The sequence below is a fragment of the Sarcophilus harrisii genome, chromosome 4, assembly GCF_902635505.1.
Source record: "Sarcophilus harrisii chromosome 4, mSarHar1.11, whole genome shotgun sequence".
Classification (NCBI taxonomy): domain Eukaryota; kingdom Metazoa; phylum Chordata; class Mammalia; order Dasyuromorphia; family Dasyuridae; genus Sarcophilus; species Sarcophilus harrisii.
Window position 1 is genome coordinate 146527347 of NC_045429.1, and position 22037 is coordinate 146549383.

Consider the following 22037-nt stretch of genomic DNA (forward strand, 5'->3'; position numbering starts at 1 on the left):
TGTACCAGATCTAAAATTATATTATAAAGCAGCAGTCACCAAAACTATTTGGTATTAGCTAGGAAATAGACTAGTTGATGAGTGGAAGAGGTTAGGGTCAAAGGACAAAATAGTCAATAACTTTAATAATCTAGTGTTTGACAAACCCAAAGACCCCAGCTTTTGGGATAAGAACTCATTGTTTTTTAAGGTTTCCATAACATTCATATACCACAATTTACTCAACCATTCTCCAACTGATGGGCATCTATTCATTTTCCAGCTTCTAGCCACAACAAACAGTGCTGCCACAAACATTTTGGCACATACAGGTCCCTTTCCCTTCTTTAGTATCTTTTTGGGGTATAAGCCCAGTAGAAACACTGCTGGATCAAAAGAGTATGCACAGTTTGATAACTTTTTGAGCATAGTTCTAAATTGCTCTCAGAATGGCTGGAATTGTTCAATTCCACCAACAATGTATCAGTGTCCCAGTTTCCCATCCCCTCCAATATTCCGCATTATCTTTCCCTGTCATTCTAGCCAATCTGACAGGTGTGTAGTGGGATCTCAGAGTTGTCTTAATTTGCATTTCTCTGATCAATAGTGATTTGGAATACTCTTTCATATGAGTGGTAATAATTTCAGTTTCATCATCTGAAAATTGTCTGTTCATATCCTTTGACTATTTATCAATTGGAGAATGACTTGATTTCTTATAAATTAGAGTCAATTCTCTATATATTTTGGAAATGAGTCCTTTATCAGAACCTTTGATTGTAAAATGTTTTTCCCAGTTTATTGTTTCCCTTCTAATCTTGCCTGCATTAGTTTTGTTTTACAAAAACTTTTCAATTTATATAATCAAAATTTTCTATTTTTGTAGTCAATAGTGATCTCTAGTTCTTCTTTGGTCATAAATTCCTTCCTCTTTCACAGGTCTGAGAGGTAAACTATCCTATGCTCTTCCAATTTATTTATAATCTCATTCTTTATGCCTAGATCATGAACCTATTTTGACCTTATCTTGGTGTACGGTGTTAAGTGTGGGTCAATGCCTAGTTTCTGCCATAATAATTTCCAATTTTCCCAACAATTTTTGTCAAATACTGCATTCTTATCCCAAAACCTGGGGTCTTTGGGGTTATCAAACACTAGATAATTAAAGTTATTGGCTGTTTTGTCCTTTGAACCTAACCTATTCCATTGATCAAGTAGTCTATTTCTTAACCAATACCAGATGGTTTTAGTAACCGCTGCTTTATCATATAATTATAGATCTGGTATAGCTAGGCCACCTTCATTTGATTTTTTTTTCATTAATTCCCTTGAAAGTCTTGACCTTTTATTTTTCCATATGAACTTTGTTGTTATTTTTTCTAGGTCATCAAAATAGTTTTGGGGAAGTCTGATTGGTATAGCGCTAAATAAATAGATTAGTTTAGGTAGTATTGTCATCTTTATTATATTTGCTTGCCCAATCCAAGAGCATTTAATATTTTTCCAATTGGTTAGATCAGACTTAATTTGTGTGGAAAGTGTTTTGTAGTTTTGCTCATAAAGTTTCTGATTTTCCCTTGGCAGATAGATTCCTAAATATTTTATACTATCAGTAGTTACTTTAAATGAAATTTCTCTTTGTAATTCTGACTGTTGGATTTTGTGAGTGATATATAAGAATGCTGATGACTTAGGTGGGTTTATTTTATAACCAGCAACTTTGCTAAAGATGTGGATTATTTCTAATAACTTTTTAGTAGAATCTCTGGGGTTTTCTAAGTATACCATCATATCATCAGCAAAGAGTGACAATTCAGTTTCCTCATTGCCTATTCTTATTCCTTTAATCTCTTTCTCAGCTCTTATTGCCAAACTAGCATTTCATAATTAAATAGCGGTGATGTGGGCCCTTTTTCCCCTGATCTTATTGGGAATGGTTGCGTTTGTCCCATTACATTGATGCTTACTGCTGGTTTAAATAATTACTGATTATTTTAAGGAAAAGTCCATTTATTCCTATACTCTCAAGTGTTTTTAATAGGAATGGATGTTTGTCAATCCCTCTATTTTTCTTTTTCCCCATTTTGATTTCCTTCAAGGGGCTAATTTCGGTTTTCAAAAATTCTTTTTTATACAGCTAAATAACTGTAGGGACATGTGTACATATATTGTATTTAACTTATACTTTAACATATTTAACATGTATTGGTCAACTTGCCATCTTGGGTCTGGTGTGGGGGGAAGGATGGGAAAAGTTGGAACAAAAGGTTTTGCAACTGTCAATGCTGAAAAATTACCCATGTATATATTTTGTAAATAAAAAGCTATAATAAAAAAATTTTTTAAAAAGCTATAATGAAAAATGCTATCTGCCTAAAGAGAGAGAGCTCCAAATGAAGACTGATGCATATTTTTTAACTTTCTTTATTTTTCCTAGGGCTTTTTGTTTTGTTTTTTTGACAATTTGGCAAATGTTGAAATATATATAATCAATATCAAATAACCTTCCTTCTCAAGGAGGATGAAGCAGGAGGAAAGGAAAGAATTTGGAATTAAAAATAAATGTTAATAATTATTTTTACATGTAATTTGGAAATATTTAATAAAAATATTTTTAAAGAAATCCAATGAGTAATGACACACACACACACATACATACACACAGTAACTATGGAGCTAAAAATTATTTCATTTAAAGCCTTTAACTATCACTCCCCAAAAGAATTCTTACCTTAAATCTAAAGATTTTAATTTAATTCAGGAATTTGCCATATAATGTTAGAAACAAAAGCAGTTCTATTATTTTAAACAGTGGGAAACTGAAAAGCTTTAAAATGGAAACAAAAATATTTATGTTTCAGAACTCTCATCTGTATTTAACTTATTTTCAAAACCAACTTGTGGGTAGTAAAACAAATTATTTTTTGAAATATTTTTGAAGACATAAAGATAAATAAATATGGGTTGATACCCATTTGTTGTTTTTTAGTAAAGACACCATTTGGGATATTCTTGGCAAAGACACTGGCGTGGTTTGTCATTTCCTTATCCATTCCTTTTTTCAGATGAGGAATTAAGACAAATAGGTTAAGTGACTTGCACATGGTCACACAGCCAGTAAGTGTCTGAGGCTGGATTTGAACTCAGGAGAGTGAATTTTCCTGACTCCACACCCAGCGCTCTGTCCATGGTGCCATCTAGCTGCCCCACAGAGAATGGAAAAGGGAATGCTAAAACTTTCTGGGTATTTTTCAAATTGTAAACTACCCCAAAGATGTATGAAACATTGAACAAGTTTTACAACACAGCTAAGTTCATCTAAAATGTGTTCATATATATTTTTCTATTAACACTATAATTTAATCCCACATATGAATTTATATTCATTAGAGGCCTAGCATATTGCAATTATAGCTAGCATTAAACATATGACTGACTTTTCCATATTGTTTCTCCTTTTAAAAAATTAAATTTACTTAGAAAGCTGTAGAATTAGAACTTTACCTTTACCTTTTCTTTTGCTTTTGTTTATTGTTTTTACTTTTTTTTCAAATGTGAAATTCTTTCCTAATAAGATAATAAAGCCAATTTTTTCCTGAGTAAATATTTGTCTGATAAAAAATATTTATCCTTTTACAATATTTGCTTTTCTTCTTTATTCCCCCTTCGTACAGGTAGTACTTTTAAAAAATGTATCAGATAAAATTATATTCTAATGTCTTCTTACTACACAAAGACCAGAAATTCAACATTAAAAATCTGGAGAGCTATGTTGATGAGTTATTTTTCCCCCAAGTTTTCTTCAAGGGCAAAACAGAAACACAGCACAAAACAAAATTTAGATTGTAGCATGGATCTTTCCTATTTACATTTGTTGGGTATTTTTATTTAATAGCATTCCCATGCATATGAAAGTCAATAAATATTAGGGAAATTATTAGCTATTTAACTGAACAATCAACAAGAAATCTGAAAACAACATATAGAGATTTTAATGTTTTAAAATAATTGCCTACCTTTTCCAGATTTATCACCTTTATCAGCTCCTTTGCCCTGTGCACTTTCACCTTTGCCTTCTTTTCCATCTTTTCCACCTTTTTCTTCTTTTCCTTCTTTTCCATTTTTTCCACTTCTTTCTTCTCTTCCATTTTTCCCACTTCTTTCTTCTTTTCCATTTTTTCCTCCTTTCTCTTCTTTTCCATTTTTTCCACTTTTTTCTTCTTTTCCCTCTTTTCCACCTCTTTCATCTTTTCCATTTTTTCCATCCTTGGAATCTTTTCCATCTTTTGATTTCGAATCTGATAGTTTTTCAGAACTGCTCTCTTCAATCAGTTTAAACTCCGGCAAAATTTCTTTCAAAAACTGCCAAATTTTGTTCAAATATTCTTGGCTTAAAAATAAATAAGTCAACTTTAGTTTTTTTTTTTCAAATAAAGCTTTGTTCTCTTCATCTAAGGATACTTGCTAGCAGTCAGTCTTACAAATGTTATTGTTTCAAGTATCATTGCAACTGTTTAATATTTATTGAATCCTTATTTTTATATTAGCACTCAGAATGAAAAAAGAAAGTATTTAAGTGGGTTTTTTGATATAACATTCATCCTAGAAGACCAATTTTAATAATTATTAATTTCATAATGATTCTCAAGATACTAACATATATCATTGAGATAATCAGATTAGCTATCATGTTGTATTATTTCATAGCCAGGAAGTCAATAAACATTTATTAATTGTCTACTATGTACAAAGTATTGTGCTAAGCATTGGGGTTTCAATGAAATATGAAACACAGTCCCTGCCTTCAAGGAGTTCACAACTTATTATGCTTTGCGATAGGCCTAAACACAGTGAAAAAACTGACTGAAACTAATTGTTATTTATTTTTAAAAAACCTAGATAATGTTTACATACCCTGTATATGTTTTAATCAAAAAAAGCCTAAATGCAGTCAAACCATTGATTATATTTAAAATAACCAAATGATTTCCATTAAAGTGCTATTGATTTTTTAAAAAGTCATTGGATTCAACTCTTTTGTCCCAGTGAAAATTCTATTGTTTTAGCTGAGTCTTTTGAGTTGGAGGCCTAAAATACAGAGGCAGTGATATGTACAAGTGACATTTGTGCTCAATACCTACCCTCAAAGGCCAATCTACCAATAAGGGAAAGGAGTGGGAGAGAAAGTATGTTTCTCATTTGGAACTGGAATATATCACCAATAGCAACATCTCTACCCAGTCCATTCATTAAGTTTGCTATAGAAATGAGTAGAAGAGAAAATCCAAGTCTATATAACACAAATCTTTAAGATTCACTCTTTATAAGTTGGATGGAGGTAGTAAGATCATTTTCAAAAGTCAGGAACTTTAGGCCCTACCTCCAGTTACTATATAATATGCATATATATATGTGTGCATCTGTGTTTAAAGCAGGAATGCAGGGTTGGTTCAATATTAGGAAAACCATCTACATAATTGACAATATCAGTAAGAAAACCAAGAGTAATCATGATTACCTCAATAGATGCAGTCTCTATCTAAAACCATCAGCAAACACTTTGTATAATGGGGAAAATCTAGAAGCCTTCCCAATAAGATCAGGGATGAAGCAAGGATGCCCATTATCATCACTATTATTTAATATAATAGTAAAAAAGTAGCAATAAAAGAAGAAAAAGAAATTGAAGGAAACTTATCAATGTCTCAAGACCCCAATAGGTCTGACAAATAGACCATTCCTTGTTCTTCTAATTTGCTTATAGTGTTGCCCTTTACATCTGAATCATACATCCATTGTTGTAATTCAACTACAAAAACTAATGATCAATATATGAAAGACACACCCCCTCCTAAAAATTATCAATCACTCTTTTGTTGACCTGCCTGCTCCATCTAATATCTCTGCCTGATGAAGATCTTATCTTGGTATATGGATGTAAAGGCTGATCTATACCTAGTTTATGTCCTATTGTTTTCAATCTTCCCAGCAGTTTTTGTTAGTGAGTTCTAAAAACAAAAGCTATAGTCTTAGAGTTTGTTAAATCTTAGTTTACTTCTGTATTGACTACTATGTCTTGTCTACCTAATTTATTCCAGTGATATAGCGCTCTATTCTTAGCCAGTACCAGATAGCTTTGATGGTAACTAATTTACAATATAGTTTGATATATGGTCTTGTTAGGCCACCTTCCTTTGTATTTTTTTCATTAATTCCCTTGACCTTTTGCTCTTTAGATAAATTTTGTTGTTAATTTTTTTTTAGCTCTATAAAAACATTTTTGGTAGTTTTATTAATATGGCATTGTATAAGTAAGCTAAGGGGCAGCTACGTGGTGCAGTGGATAGAGCACCATCCCTGAAGTCAGGAGGACCTGAGTTCAAATCTGCTCTCAGACACTTAACACTTTCTAACTATGTGATCCTGGGCAACTCACTTAACCTCAATTGCTTCAGGAAAAAAAAAAGTTAATTTAGGTAGAATTGTCATTTTTATTATATTGACTTGGCCCACAGACATGAGCAATTGATATTTTTCCAGTTGTTTAGATCTGACTTTATTTATATGAAAAGTATTTCATATTTTGTGTTCATATAATTTCTGGGTTTGTCTTGACAGGTAGATTCCTAAATATTTTATATTGTTTAAGTTATTTTAATCGAATTTCTCTATTTCTTATTGCTGAGTTTTGTTAGTCATACAAAGAAATGCTAATGATTTATGTAGGTTTATCCTATATCCTGAAACTTTGCTAAAGTTTTTAGCTATTTCAAGTAGTTTTTTAATTGCTAATCTAGGGTTCTCAAAGTGTATTATCATATCATTTAGAAATAGTAAACTGAGGCAAACAGGTTTAGGTGATTTGGTCAAGGTCACATTGCTAGTAATTGAGGTCAGATTTCTAACTCCAGGCCCAATGCTCGAGTCACAGTGCCACTTAGCCAAAATTATCTTCCTAAACATAAATCTGGCCATGTAACTTTCTTTAGATTCCTTCTTGCCTCATAAATAAAATCCAAATTTCTTAGGAGGAGAGACACATACCTATCCTATCTCAGGGTGAGGATCTGGGGAGAAAGCAAAAGTCCAGGATAAATTATAGATGACTCTCCTGCTAGTATAGGACTTGAGCAATACCAAATTAATATTTAAGCAATTATCTATTGCCATCTTTTACAATTTTACCACTTAACTCTAAATCTTTACAATACCACCTTGTATACCAAATAAAGTCTTCAACCTCTCATTCTAGATCCTCCATAATTTAGTCCAATCTACCATTTTAGTCTTAGAATTACCACCCCCTGAATTAAGAAAAATGACAAAAGATGTGGGAACCTATCATTACATGGGCCTTGAAGGGAAAAAAATCAAACTAATTCACATCTTATAAAACTATTAAATGGTTCAAATGTTCTAAAAAAAAAAGAAACAACGTGGAATTGTTATTCAATAAAAGTAACTAAACTGTTCATTCCCTTTGATCTAATGATCCCACTACTTGGAAAAATATGCATGAAAAAGTTCTTATTGCATTATTAGAGATAACAAAAGTGAGAAATTAAAATAGTGTTCCCCAGTAATAGGGTGAACAGCAAACAAATCATAGGAAGATTGGTGAATATTAATTAACCATAAGGAATGACAAACATAAAGAAGTCAAAGAAATAAAGAAAAGTCTTTATTGAATGATGCAGAAAGCAGGAAGCACAGACAAAAAATTATACAGCAATAAAATTAAAGTCAAAAACAAGAAGCAAAAAACAAAAACAACAAAGGCATATATGGAGAAGATACCTCAAGGAAGATACACATCTCTCCATTCCCCTTCACCATTTTACACACAGGGACAGTGAGGCTCAAAGAGGAGGAATGAATTATTCCAAGTCATACAGTATATTAGTAGGAAAGACAAATCTAAGATTCTGGTCACATGGCCAATGGTCATCATACTACTACCAATACCATTAGTGTTTCTAGCAAGTATAGAGGGAAAAAAAATGGGAAAACATTAGAGCTCAATAATCTAGTTTTCTACTTTTATAAATTATCCCTGTTTTACTTACTCTATTGTACATAAAGTCAACTATTATCTTTTCCCAAATGGAAGCTTTTTACTCTATTTTACATTATGTTAGGATAATATTTCTTTAGACTACCTAAGTAATTTTGCATAAAAGTTGCTAATGGCAGCCAACAGGGCTGCCCTCTAAGATCCATCAATGAGGCAACTACATACATATGTGTGTCTGTGTGTGTGTGTGTATGTATAGTAAGAATTTGATGTTACCATGAGATATCCAATCAAATCCAATTTGATGATGTGTCCTGAATGACTACTGTTCCATAATCTGTTCCCTGATCATATATTTTTGGTAAGAAAAAAATTAATATTTTTATAAACTTTCTATGGAAAATTTTACTATTTGCAAAAATGTAAGAGAAATATTATGAAGCACACTTTCCACAATGCATCTGACTGAGTAATCCTAGTTCATTAGTGGAAATTTCTATAGATAAGGGTTTCTTAAATTTTTTCTACTCGTGACCCCTTTTTTCTTGAGAAATTTTTATATTGCCCCCAATATATAGGCATTCAAAATAGGTATACACATCAAACATTTACTGCTAAAAATCATAATTTCATGACCCCACCCACAATCAGTTATGAGACCCCATATAGGATTGTATCCCATAGTTTAAGTAGCTGAGCTATAAACGATACCACCCGGAAAACACAGAACGTATCCTCTGGATTGGTAGGCATGCTCATTTCTTGAGAGAGATTCTCAAAAGAACAGACAAGACATAGAATGGGGACATATAGCAAGCATGGAGAAAATTAAAATATAAGGAGAAATGGGAAAGAAATGGTGTATAAATCAATATTCTAGTCTGTGCCAAAGGCATAGAAACATGTTATGAGAAACAGATTGGGTAAGCATGGGTATGGAAACAATGGAAAAAATATTTATATAGTACGGGTCTGGTCATGATGCCCTGACTCCTGATAGGGAAGAAAAAAATATTGCTGCATATTGTATTGAGATGGGGGATGAAGGGAATGTTGACTAAGTGCAGTCCAATTACAAATGTGTTTTTTTAGTCTCTGTGTTAAAGCAAATTGTGTTTATTAAATGTGAAAATAAAACAAGGAAGTCCTTCTTTTGTTAAATAATTACTATTGTCTTAGCTAATTAGCATTAGCATTTAGTAACTGTGTTATAATATATGAAATCAGAAGCCTTTATAATAAATTTCTCAAGTAATTTTTATAAGTTCTTAAAATATTATACAGTCTTGACCAATATATAGTAGATGTTTAACAAATGCTGGTTGACTAACTGACTAGCTGACACTTTTCAAAATGTGACCATTCTCTAATTTTATTCTTAAAGCCTTTTATTTCAAATATCAAGAAAAGATAAGTTATTAACTTGACAAATTTACCGGACAGGAATGACTTCAGGTAACCATCCTGTGAGTGCATGAAGAACTGTGAATTCTCCTAACTCTCTTTGGTCAGCCATATGAATACTAGAAAAGAAAAGTCAATAAGTTTGTTCACATTATTTAAATATCAAAACTTGGGCAAATATTTAAGGAACAAGAAGTCACTATTAAATAATCCTATCCTAAATATAATATGAAAATTTTATAATGTCTATATTAATTATAAATTATAATTATATAAATATTATATTTAAAATTTACGATAAAAGTTTATTATATTTATAATATATTTTATGTATAATATAAATTTATAATATATTCTAGATAATTATAAAATATAAACAAATTATATAAACAAATTATAAGTAAGCTTCAGACAGTCTGAATAATATACAATTTTGCCAATTAATACAGTCTTATGAAAATATCCAAATTATCATAAGCCCTATAAAAACACGGTGAGAAACTCATGAAATTTCAAGTCATGACAGCTCCTTCATTTTTCTTCAGCAAAAAAAAAAAATAAAAAATATAAAAAGTACTAAAATTTCTTTTGGCATGATTTCAAATTAAATAGTAACAATATCTTAAATATTTTTTGTTGAGATGACTTTGAAATGCTCAATATAACCAAACTTTTACATATATGACAATAGTATTCAAAATTCACTGCTTTAAATTTTAAAAATTTATCTGGCTAAATCTGTTTCAGAAAATTGCGATATTAACCGAATGAATATGAAAAAATGAAATTATATAAATAAGAAGAGGTACCATAAAGAAGTCATAAAGTCATAAGATATAGGCTCAAGTACAATTCCTGACCCTTTCTGATTCTGTGACCTTTGAATAAATCACTTAATCTTTCAATGTACTATACAATACTCAAGTGTTTATGTTACAGAGAGGCCAACCTGAATTAGTAGAGGCAGCTCCCTAAAATAATAAAATTACAAATCTATTCCCTATTCCTGAGGAACAGAATATGTTTCCTCCAAAAAAAAATTTTATGCTTCCCTAAGGCATTACAAATCACTGGAAACATTAATAAGCTACTAACATAATTTTTGTAAAACTTGCCAAACTTCACCTGAGTTTTCACCTCCTAAATGGAATAAAAGGAACCTTATTTTTTTATGCTCAGAAAACACCTATATATTATTTTGATATACAGAAGTAACACATCAAAGTATCACTACAATTTTATAGGTCATTTATTTGATGATGAAGTAAGCTAACATGTGAATTATTGGATTCTAAAGGCTACAGACATTATGCTAAAGCTAGGAAATGAAGAATCATTCCCTCAGAGCAATCAAATATCAGAATGTTATATCATGTTATTATTTGGCAACAAAAATTGAAATCAAAATCCTCAATGTGCTTCTCAAAAGGAAATGAAATACTTCTAAGGAGATTGGTTTTACTTTTTTTTTTTTTTATTTTTACTATTTTTTTACATTTTTACTTTTTTTTACTTTACTTTGAAAATTTGTCTTAATAATTGTCCTTCTGTTGTTCAGATTCACATTAGGCCTCTGAAGCTATTATATATCATTTTCAGTCATTTCAGAAATAAGAGTCTTAATATGCCATTAAAACTGGATTGGGGGCGAGGGGCAGCTAGGTGGTATAGTGAATGGAGCACTGGCCCTGGACCAGAGTTCAAATCCAGCCTTAGATAGTTGACACTTACCAGATACATGACCCTAAAAAAATCACTTAACTACAATTGCCTTGCCTCCCCTCTCCCAAAAAAAAAAAGAACAAAAAACCAATGTGAATTTTTGGTTTGTTTTTATGGAAACAATTGATAGCTTTCTTCTTCAACATACTCAATATTTGTGAGCTTAATGATGCCTTTAGTTAATATCATTGGCCAAAGTTCAATGTCACAATTTGTAGCTGGAAGTAATAACCTATTCTCTTCATCATATGGTAAGGTGTCATCAACTGTTATCTTTCTCCAACAACCCTAAAAATAAAAAAGAAATTTTAAACATGTAATGAAAATTTTAAAAGTCAGCATCCACAATAGATGTACAACCAAGAATTTCTAATTATTTTAATCAGATATTTTAATACTATTGACAAAATTAATTACTAGACTTAGATTTTTAAAAGCTCTTTTATATTCATAATACAAAGAATATTATCACTAAAATGTAATGGCCAATTTTAACTACTATTAACAAGTAGGCACTTGTTATAGGCACTTGCATCTGGAAAATGAGACAATGATATCTATCTTCACTTCTCTTTGAGAATTTCAAATTGCTCAGAAATTGAGATTTTGCTCTGTGTTTATTCAAAATATAGTCAGGGCTGGATGTGGATGTGAGTATAGAGGGAACAAACATCAGTACAAGCATATTACAAAATAAAAAACACAAATTTTAAACATCATTAATACTTTTTGTCAATAAAAATGACATTATTAGTTTGCAGTTTTATCTCATTCTACAATGATCAAATCTTTTCTGTCATGTTTGAAATTTTTAAGACAAAATAGAAGCTTTGCTTTAAAAAATCAACTGTGTTCATTTACCTTAGGAATTAAATAATTTTAAAGAGCACAACCAAAACATTGTGCTATTAAATGATAAGTATAGGTATTATCTAAAGAGCCTAATAGTTACTTTTGCTAATTTTAAAATTCAAATTTGACCAACTACAGGTTTTTTTCATTCTGTTTTGGTTCAAAGTCACTCCTATCATAAAATAAAGCTCAAGTATTTTTGTTTCCTAAATTCATAATCAATTTGTTAGAGCCAGCATGACATAGCTAGATAGAACACTGGAGTAAATCCAGAAATATCAGGGTTTAAATCTCACCTCAAAACATTAAATTGACAAATTACAACCTCTCTGTGCCTCAATTATCTCACCTATAAAATGAGGGGGTTGGACATGCTTTCCAGCTCCAAATCTATGATCTTATCAATATTTTTAATTTATATCTAAACCTGTCTAACAGCATTCAAGGGAGGATATAAGCATTTTTATAATGACATTAATTTTTTGTAGGTAACTGTAGCAAGTGTTGAAATTATGATTTAACGTATGAGGTTAAGTGACAAATATGCTGGCACCAGTCAATGTCAAGGTCAGAACCTGAACTAAAATCTCCTAATCACTGGATACAATGTTCTTTGTACTACTCTGCAGTAACTCATGCTGCGTATATTACACTTCATTTATTGTGAGGCTATAATGTAAAAAGAACTAAAGAAAATACTGTGGGGATAAATAGAATAAAAAAGACAAATACAGTTCCAAAAATTTCTGATAAAGAGAGATAAATTTGGAACACAGATACAAAATAGTGCATGAAAACTACAAAAGAAGTGTGGTGATATATTTGTTGTTGTTTGTCCTTGACTAAGGATGGCCCTGAATGCAGTGGGAGACTTTGGCCATTTTAAACTAAGGTCTTCAACAGGTCTCAGTTTGACTGGAGCTGCAGTCATTCAGTCATTAAGGCCAGGTAGTAATTCAGGGAAAGAATCTCCTCTTTCATTTAGGTCAAAAAAATCTAAATAAATAAGTAAATGATGAATGAATCTGGGAGGGGAAGACCCTAAGGGTTTCTGGCCAAAGCAGAAATGATTGCTGTTTACATTCAATCTGAGCCTAATAGGACTCAAAAAAAGGACCAAATGGGGCTTGGAGTTGGACCTACTAGTGGTCAATTAGAACCATATCCTTTTAACATCGTACACCAAGATAAGGTCAAAATGGGTTCATGACCTAGGCATAAAGAATAAGATTATAAATAAATTAGAGGAACACAGGATAGTTTACCTCTCAGACCTGTGGAAGAGGAAGGAATTTATGACCAAAGAAGAACTAGAGATCATTATTGATCACAAAATAGAAAATTTTGCTTATATCAAATTGAAAAGTTTTTGTACAAACAAAACTAATGTAGACATGATTAGAAGGGAAGCAATAAATTGGAAAAATATTTTTACAGTCAAAGGTTCTGATAAAGGCCTCATTTCCAAAATATACAGAGAATTGATTCTAATTTATAAGAAATCAAGCCATTCTCCAATTGATAAATGATCAAATGATATGAACAGACAATTCTCAGATGAAGAAATTGAAACTACTTCTAACCATATGAAAAGATGCTCCAAGTCATTATTAATCAGAGAAATGCAAATTAAGACAACTCTGAGATACCACTACACACCTGTCAGATTGGCTAGAATGACAGAGAACGACAGTGCGGAATGTTGGAGGGGATGTGGGAAAACTGGGACACTAATACATTATTAGTGGAATTGTGAATACATCCAATCATTCTGTAGAGCAATTTGAAACTATGCTCAAAAAGGTATCAAACAGTGCATACCCTTTGATCCAGCAGTGTTACTACTGGGCTTATATCCCAAAGAGATCATAAAGAAGGGAAAAGGACCTGTATGTGCACGAATGTTTGTGGCAGCCCTGTTTGTAGTGACCAGAAACTGGAAACTGAGTGGATGCCCATCAACTGGAGAATGGCTGAATAAATTGTGGTATATGAATGTTATGGAATATTATTGTTCACTAAGAAATAACCGACAGGATGATTTCAGAAAAGCCTGGAGAGACTTACACGAACTGATGCTGAGTGAAACGAGCAGGGCCAGGAGATCATTATGTACTTCAACAACAGTACTATATGATGATCAATTCTGATGGACCTGGCCATCTTCAGCAATGAGATGAACCAAATCAGTTCCAATGGAGCAGTAATGAACTGAACCAGCTACACCCAGCGAAAGAACTCTGGGAGATGACCAAGAACCATTACATTGAATTCCCAATCCCTATATTTTTGCCTGCCTGCATTTTGGATTTCCTTCACAGGCTAATTGTACAATATTTCAGTATCCAATTCTTTTTGTACAGCAAAATAATGATTTGGTCATGTATACTTATTGTGCATTTAATTTATACTTTAATATATTTAACATCTACTGGTCATTTAACATCTAGGGGAGGAGGTGGGGAGGAGGGGAAAAATTGGAACAAAAGGTTTGGCAATTGTCAATGCTGTAAAATTACCCATGCATATAACTTGTAAATAAAAAGCTATTTAAAAAGAAAGAATCATATCCTTTTTTGTTTAAGACCTGGTTCTTAAGAGAAAATTCTAGCCAGTACTATCAGTGATCAGCAGCCTTACATTAATGGAAGTGAGCCAGAACAGATTTATCTTAAGCCACTTCCGGGGTACTAGGCTATGTCCAATAGTCAAAGCAGCTACATTCACAGCACACTTGTAAGAATAGAGAAGGGTCATGTCCTCTTATTTTCTCATATTGGAGAAATATCAAAAGAAAGTACATTATGAAAATGTTGCTGGGAAACTAGATTACTCCAGAGATCCTATCAAAAAGAGTAAGTCCTGAGGGAATTCAGTATTTTAATACTTTAATTTTAAAATACTTAACCTTTTTATTTGTCTGTTTCATGGACCACTCTAGCAGTTAAAGAAGCCTACAGACTACTTCTCATAATATTTTTTAATTCATAGTTGAAGGAAATAGTATCTTTCAGTTGGTAGTTAGTGAATTTATTTAAATTTTTCCATCCAAATTTATGGAATCCCTGAAATTTAGCCACTGAACAGATGGGAATCTATGATGATTACTCATCAACACGAGTAATCCCTCCATGACATAAATCACAATTGAATTCATGCCTTCTCATTCAGTTCTTTTACTCATATCTTGTCACAAACTCTCCACAAGAGAATTTATTCAACATGTTTTCCTTTAGGTTTTTATTAAAAGTAACCATTTGGGCTATCCAACTGTTACTCCTAACTCTTACTATATAGCTAGCTAGCCTTCTTTTAAGCTATTTGTATCTTGTAAGATACTATGCTAATATATGTCCTCACTGATAGTAAATCTCATAACCCATTTTATACTACCCAGAGACTACTTTATTACATTGAGAATGTCTAAAACTGACAACCATAAATGACTAACAAAAATTGTGTGTTATTACATTTTACTAGAATTTAATATATAGATCTGTGGACAATTTGTAAAATTTTATCTGACAAATTGAAATTATAAAACTGAAGTTTGGAGATAAAAATAGAAATTTTAATGATTAACACAAAAGGGTAAAAAAAAATAATAAAAAAAGAAAAGCATCGTTACTCCAAAAGCAAATAAAAACAAAAATGAAGAATAAAGAAAAAGAAAGAATTTGACAACCTCCCCAAACACTTAAAACTTGGGAAAATGTCAATAATTTAAAAATGGATATACAATCTATTTTATGTTATTTTAAAAGATAAAACTGTTATATAAGATTATTTTATGTTCTACTCCTTTTATCAAGAACAATAAGAAAATAACAGAAAACAAATCAAATGTTTTGCTTATAACAATTATAACTAATGATTCCTGGTCTGAATTTGCCTTTTAAAATGATAAAATTAGGAAATAAATGTCATTCGTATATTGTTTAAAAGAACAACAGACAATGGAAAAAGCTAAATTTAAAAAGTGATTAAGAGTTTGTTCTACACTGGGAAATAAATGTGGACTACTTGCATTTTGTTTTCTTCCCAGGTTATTTTTACCTTTCTGAATCCAATTTTTCTTGTGCAACAAGAGAACTGTACGTATGTATACACATATATTGTATTTAAGATATACTTTAACATGTTTAATATGTATGAGAGTACCTGCCACCTAGGGAAGGAGGTGAAGAGAGGGAAGGGAAAAGCTGGAATAGAAGTGATTTCAAGGGACAATGTTGAAAAAATTACCCATGCATAAGTTCTGTCAATGAAAACTTATAATAATAAAAAAAAAATTTAAAAGGAGTTTGTTCTAAAACATATCATACAATTGAAAATTTAAAAAAATAATAATAATAGTAGTAGTACATAAGGCAAAGACGAAGGCATTCCAGAATAGTTAAAACAAAAATAAAGAATATGTAAAAATTTCTACCACATACAAAACAGTTCAACAGCTAAATTAAAATTTTTAAACATTAAGTGATATAAAAATAAATCAAGTGTAAGATTTTTCTTAGAGTATTTTTATATTTTCTTATAATAGCATTTATTATTTTCTTATAATAGTATCAATAAAATTAAAAGATTAACTATAAAGAAATCACAGATTTAGCTATTTTTAAAAGATATAGAAACAGAAAAAGGAGAATATGCTTTATTTCCAAGTACACATGTAAAACTCACACAAAGAATCACATAACAAGTCATAATAGTAAGCAAACATAAATTCAAAATGAAAGACATTGTCCTTGCTGACTAATTAAAAGACAAAGTTGATGATTTACAAAAACATAAATTGTTAAAACTGACACACTAAGAAATTGATCATTTAAATAGAACAACCTGAGAGAAAGAAATGATGTCATTTAAAAATTGGCCTGTAACCACCAGAGAGTTGATGAATTTAAAATTCAGAATGTGGCATACATTTTTCAACATGGTCAATATAGCAAATTTGTTTTGTAGTACTCTGCATATTTGTTTTTGTTGTTGTTGTTATTGTTGTTCTACCCTTTATTTTTTTTTATTTATTATAATAACTTTTTATTGACAGAACCCATGCCAGGGTAATTTTTTACAACATTATCCCTTGCACTCATTCTGTTCTGATTTTCCCCTCTCTCCCTCTACCTCCTCCCCTAGATGGCAAGCCGTCCTATACATGTTAAATTGTATATTTGTTTTAAGCATGTTTGATGAGAGTGAAATAGATGAAATTAATAATAAATGCTCATTAAAAATAAAGAATGGATAGATAAATAAATAATGGAATTAAATTGGATAGATGAGGGGACACATAATCAGCAAGGGAAATATAAGAAATGCCCTTTCAAGAGAAAGGAGAAAAAAGACTGGTCTCATTTAAAAAAAAAAAAAAAAAAAACTGGTTCAAATGAATTCAATGTAGAATTCCTTCAAAATTTTCATGAACAAATAATGCCTAAAGATAGAGGAATTAAATCTTTTACATTCTAAAAATCAGTGCAAATGGCAAAAAAACGTTTAAACTCGAAATTATCCATCCTATGCTCTCAGTAGGTCTCAGAAATGAATAACTTCTGGCATGTAAAAGAAGTCTACAAGCTGGATCCAAAACTTTAGGATAAGAATTTTCCAAGTCACTTTAGGTCACATTAGCTGGTACACAGAAATATATAGCAAAAAGAGAAATTAAGAAATGTTTTCAAGGCTTAGCTCAGATACTTAGCTCAGCAGGTTGCTCCAAGATTTCTTTGATTCCCAGACCTCAGCATTATTTGTTAATGTTTACTCTTTTCTCAAATGACCTATTTTCCCCAATACAATGAAATTTATTTGAGGGCAGGGACTCCTTCATTATTAGCACTTGGCTTTGTGCCTACACTTGATAAAAAAATAAATAAATAAAAGTTTGTGTTGAATTAAATCGAGTGGCAGTCTTAGAGCTGGAAGCTGGTATGTATAGCAGGAGCAGAGGCTGAGAAATAATCATCAACCTGGTGATTCATTTTCAGCATCTGTCTTTGCCTATGGCTGTATAACCACACAAGTTGCACAAATAATCATTCTAGCAATATTTAAAAATGTGTTTTAATGCATGTGAACTTACCATCCAATAAAGTTTCACAATATATTTTCCATAGCTATTATATAGAGGCATATGTCCTTTCACTGCCTTGCATAGAGAGTATATATGTTCCCAGGGTTTCCAATTTACAATAGGAGGATCTGTTGAAGGGCTTGAAATATTTCCATTATATATCTTCCATATTGAATGTATTTCACTGATAATCCATCTCATCACCTAAAGACCAAAAATAATTGTCTTAGTTACTTCTATTTTTAAATTAAAATGTTACTAAATTAATTTTTTATTTTTTCCAAATTGTAATTTTCTAAAATAATTTCTATATTCAATTTAGAAAAAATATTGTTAATATTGTTATAATGCAATATATTATTTTTAATTATGATTTTCTGAATTGCAATTAAGAAAAAATTATTATACTTTCAAATTTATCTATACATATGTCTCCCAAAATAAAATGCTATTTTAAAGCTATAATTTTCTAAATACACTTGTATTTAGAAAATTGCAATTTAGAAAAAAATTTATATAATGATAATGTTATTATATTAATGTATTATGAATATATGTGCATTACAATTAAGAGTAGGAAGTTGTTCTAAAATACATTATGCAAGTGAAAAGTCAAAAAAAAACAAGGAGGATAATAATGGTATAAAATAAAGTGAAACTAAAAATTAGAAAAAATGAGAGGCAAAAGACAAGAAAGTTGAGGGAATACATATGTAATATATATCATTATGTATAATATATTATTATTTTTCCAAATCATAATTTCTAAATATGTGCATTTAGAAATTATAATTTGAAAAAATAGCATTTTATTTTGAGATTCTTATGTAGAGAAGCTCTAGAAATTTTAGAAAATTATGAGTGAAAAAATGCCCATTGAATTAGTAATATTTAATTTCTAAGTAATATATTGAATTATGAAATTATTTTCATAAGTAAATCTAGTAACATATGTTATCTATGTTCATTATCTCTACTTCCTCTCTTGTCACTTATTTTTTAGCATTCTGTAATCTGGCTTCCAACCTCATTGTTCAATTACAAAAGAAGTTCAGTTCATTTAAGAATATGCCTAATTTCTCTATATATACCTCACTGCAGATTATGTGTCCATTTGCTGTAAATAGGTCAAATGAAGTTTCATTTTTCACTACCACAGGAATCTGAAAAAAATATTTAAAATGAGATGAACAATACAAAATCAATCAAGGTTATAGTTAATATTTATCAAAATATTATAAGAAAAATAACAAAGGTAAATTATCACCTCATCAACATAAAATTTAATCAGCTATTTACATAAAATCAAAATACAAAATACAAAAACTTATTTAATGTGTCTCCTGTATTGATATGTAGTTTAGTAAACATATTTCACCTTGGAAATTCTTCTTTTTCATCTATAATAGAAAGAGAAGCAAATTACAGTAGTGAACATAGAACTAACATTAAAGTCAAGAAGGATTGTGTTCATATACTATCTCTGATGTATCAGTTATATAGCACTGGCCATTTTGCAAAACCTCTTCATTCTAATACAAAAGAAATCTCTAAACTATACCAGTAGCAGTGGTCTATACCTATGAACATACAGATATAGGCCACCCAAAGCTCCCAAAAGGAATTCATAAAATTAATTATGACATATTGGTAACATAAACTAACTTCTACTTAATTGTAAACAGTAGATCAATAGAGTCACATCTGGAAAATAGACTAAAAGCATGTCAATGTTCGAGTAGCACCTAAGTAACTAGAACTGGGTTTTAGGGAAAGATAATAAATTTTGTTTTGCACATGTTGAGTTTAAGATTCATATATGTCAGGCAATTTGAAAGTCAATTCACAGAACAGGACTGGAGCTCAGAAGAAAAATAAGGGCTAATTATATAGATTCGTGAATCACTTGCACAGAAATGATAACTGAATTTTGGGCAGCTGATGAGGTCATGAAGAGAACAGATATGTATAAAGATGAGAAGGCAGCCTTGGACAGAGCTTTGGGACAAACCCACTATTAGAGCTATTAACTTCTTTTGTACCTCATGTCAAGGACCAGAGAGCAGTTGTCATGAAAACTTAGAAAAGAATATTCAGAAAGAAATAGTGGTTAATGGTACATAGTAGATACATCATATATAGTTATTGATCAATTAATTAAGGAAAGGTGAATTTTGCTGTCAAAAGGCTCCATTTTTATTTTTTTTTAACAGATTAAATAAAATTTGGTCTGAAGCTTATATATTTATATAATTAGTCTGAATGCTTAATGCAAAAGTGAGAATCCTTTTAAGGGAAGATTATAAGTCATATTATGATATTTCCCAGGGGAACCTGTTGGAATCTTTACAAACAAAGTGTTAAGCCATTAGAGTTGATAGAGACAATAATTATCTAATTTAGCATGGTTCAATATGATTGATTTGATCTTAGGAGGAGATATTTTGGGCCAGAACTTGAAACAAGGTACTAAGTACAACTGATAGAAATAATGTTTGTGTTCACACCTTTAAAGAGCTCATAAGTATCTGAATATTCAATGGAGTTCACACGTTTAGGAGATTTCAGGGCTTAGTATGGCTTAGTATGAGATATCGGAATTCACACCGCCCTTAGGGCCAGAGAGCACTCTGGGAGAGAACCCAGAATCCCTCTCTCTCCAGAAGGAAGAGTTAACCTTTGGGAGATCATATATATATATAGGAAGCTCTTAGAGCTGGAGAGAGTTTTCTTGGGAACATTGACTGGGGTCGGAGAGGAGCACTCTGGGAGGAAGCCCACAAGTCCTATCTTTGAGGCAAGAGATTCATTGCATTCTCCAACTTGGTGCTGGCTGGAGGCTGAAGAAAGCAGAGGCAGAAGCCAAGGACAAACCTGCAAGATCTCTTGGAACCAAGCAGAGAGATAGGCCTCTGAGCTAACCGGGCTATATTGAGAAAACAATAAAAGATCTGAACTTTTATCACCTGGCTGTGTTTTGGAAAAGAAACACCAACAGGAACCTTGGGAGAGGACATGAGCCAAACAGAATTTATGAGAAACCACCTGAGATTTTATATTATCTTGGGAAATTAAAGCCCAATTGATACATGGGTTACATAAGAAATAAACTGCAACTTTTCCCTATTCAAATTTTTCATTATATTAGAAATAATATTTAATAGATGCTAGAAAAGACTACAATTTGGAGGAAATCTCCAATACTTGATTAGTCATATAATTTCTCTATTAAGTCATTTTTTCAACCATGTTCAACTCGCAGTGACCCTATCTGAGATTTTCTTGGCAAAGCTATTGGAATGGTTTGCCATTTTCATCTACAGTTTATTCTACAGAGGCAAAACATGGCTAAGTGAACTGCCCAGGTTACAAAGCTAGTTAAGGCCGGAGGTGAAATTTGAATTCACAAAGTTGAATCTTCCTGACTTCAGTCTTAGAACTCTATTTCACCATCTAGCTGTCCCTCATGACTTCTTTAGATTTCTGATTTTCCAAGGATATAACAGGGATGATAATGCGAAATTATTAACCAGGGGAAAATATGCTATTCTACTGCAACCAAATAAACTAGTATTCCATTACTCCACATAGTGAATTGGTTCATTCAAACTGGAACTTGTGGAACTGAAATAGACAAAGGAGCTATTTCTAATAAGCACTGAAGAAAATAATAAAACAAGTAAAGTGACTTTGGAATTACAATAAAAATCCTCCTGAGAAGTGGCAATAAAAAAATCTGCCAATCAAACAGTCTGACATTTCAGGCAGAAGCTCAGTCTACCATATTGACATTAAAAACTTTCTCAAGAATGTAGATAAAATTGAAACTGTTTCTTGGCAGTTGAGGGAAAGGAAAATATAACAGCAATAAAGCAAAATTAAGGCTATGTGCCACCTTATACTTATTTTCAAACATCAAGCAATAATAAAGATGTGGATTGTTTATTCTTCATGAATATCGGAGAAAAATTAGTATTTTCTTATCAC

General features: G+C 31.2%; 1 protein-coding gene across 5 annotated transcripts in view; it reads right to left on the reverse strand.

The window, feature by feature from the left end:
• The window catches only part of ADGB (androglobin), a 240026-nt gene that overhangs the window by 181339 nt on the left and 36650 nt on the right, over positions 1-22037 (reverse strand). For all 5 annotated transcript variants that reach the window (XM_031937655.1, XM_031937653.1, XM_031937654.1 and 2 more), the window contains exons 4-8: positions 19142-19213; positions 18060-18254; positions 11268-11407; positions 9430-9516; positions 3996-4369 (exon numbers count right to left, since the gene is read on the reverse strand). In XM_031937655.1, coding sequence (XP_031793515.1) covers positions 3996-4369; positions 9430-9516; positions 11268-11407; positions 18060-18254; positions 19142-19213 — 868 coding nt within the window. The remainder of the gene's footprint in view (positions 1-3995; positions 4370-9429; positions 9517-11267; positions 11408-18059; positions 18255-19141; positions 19214-22037) is intronic.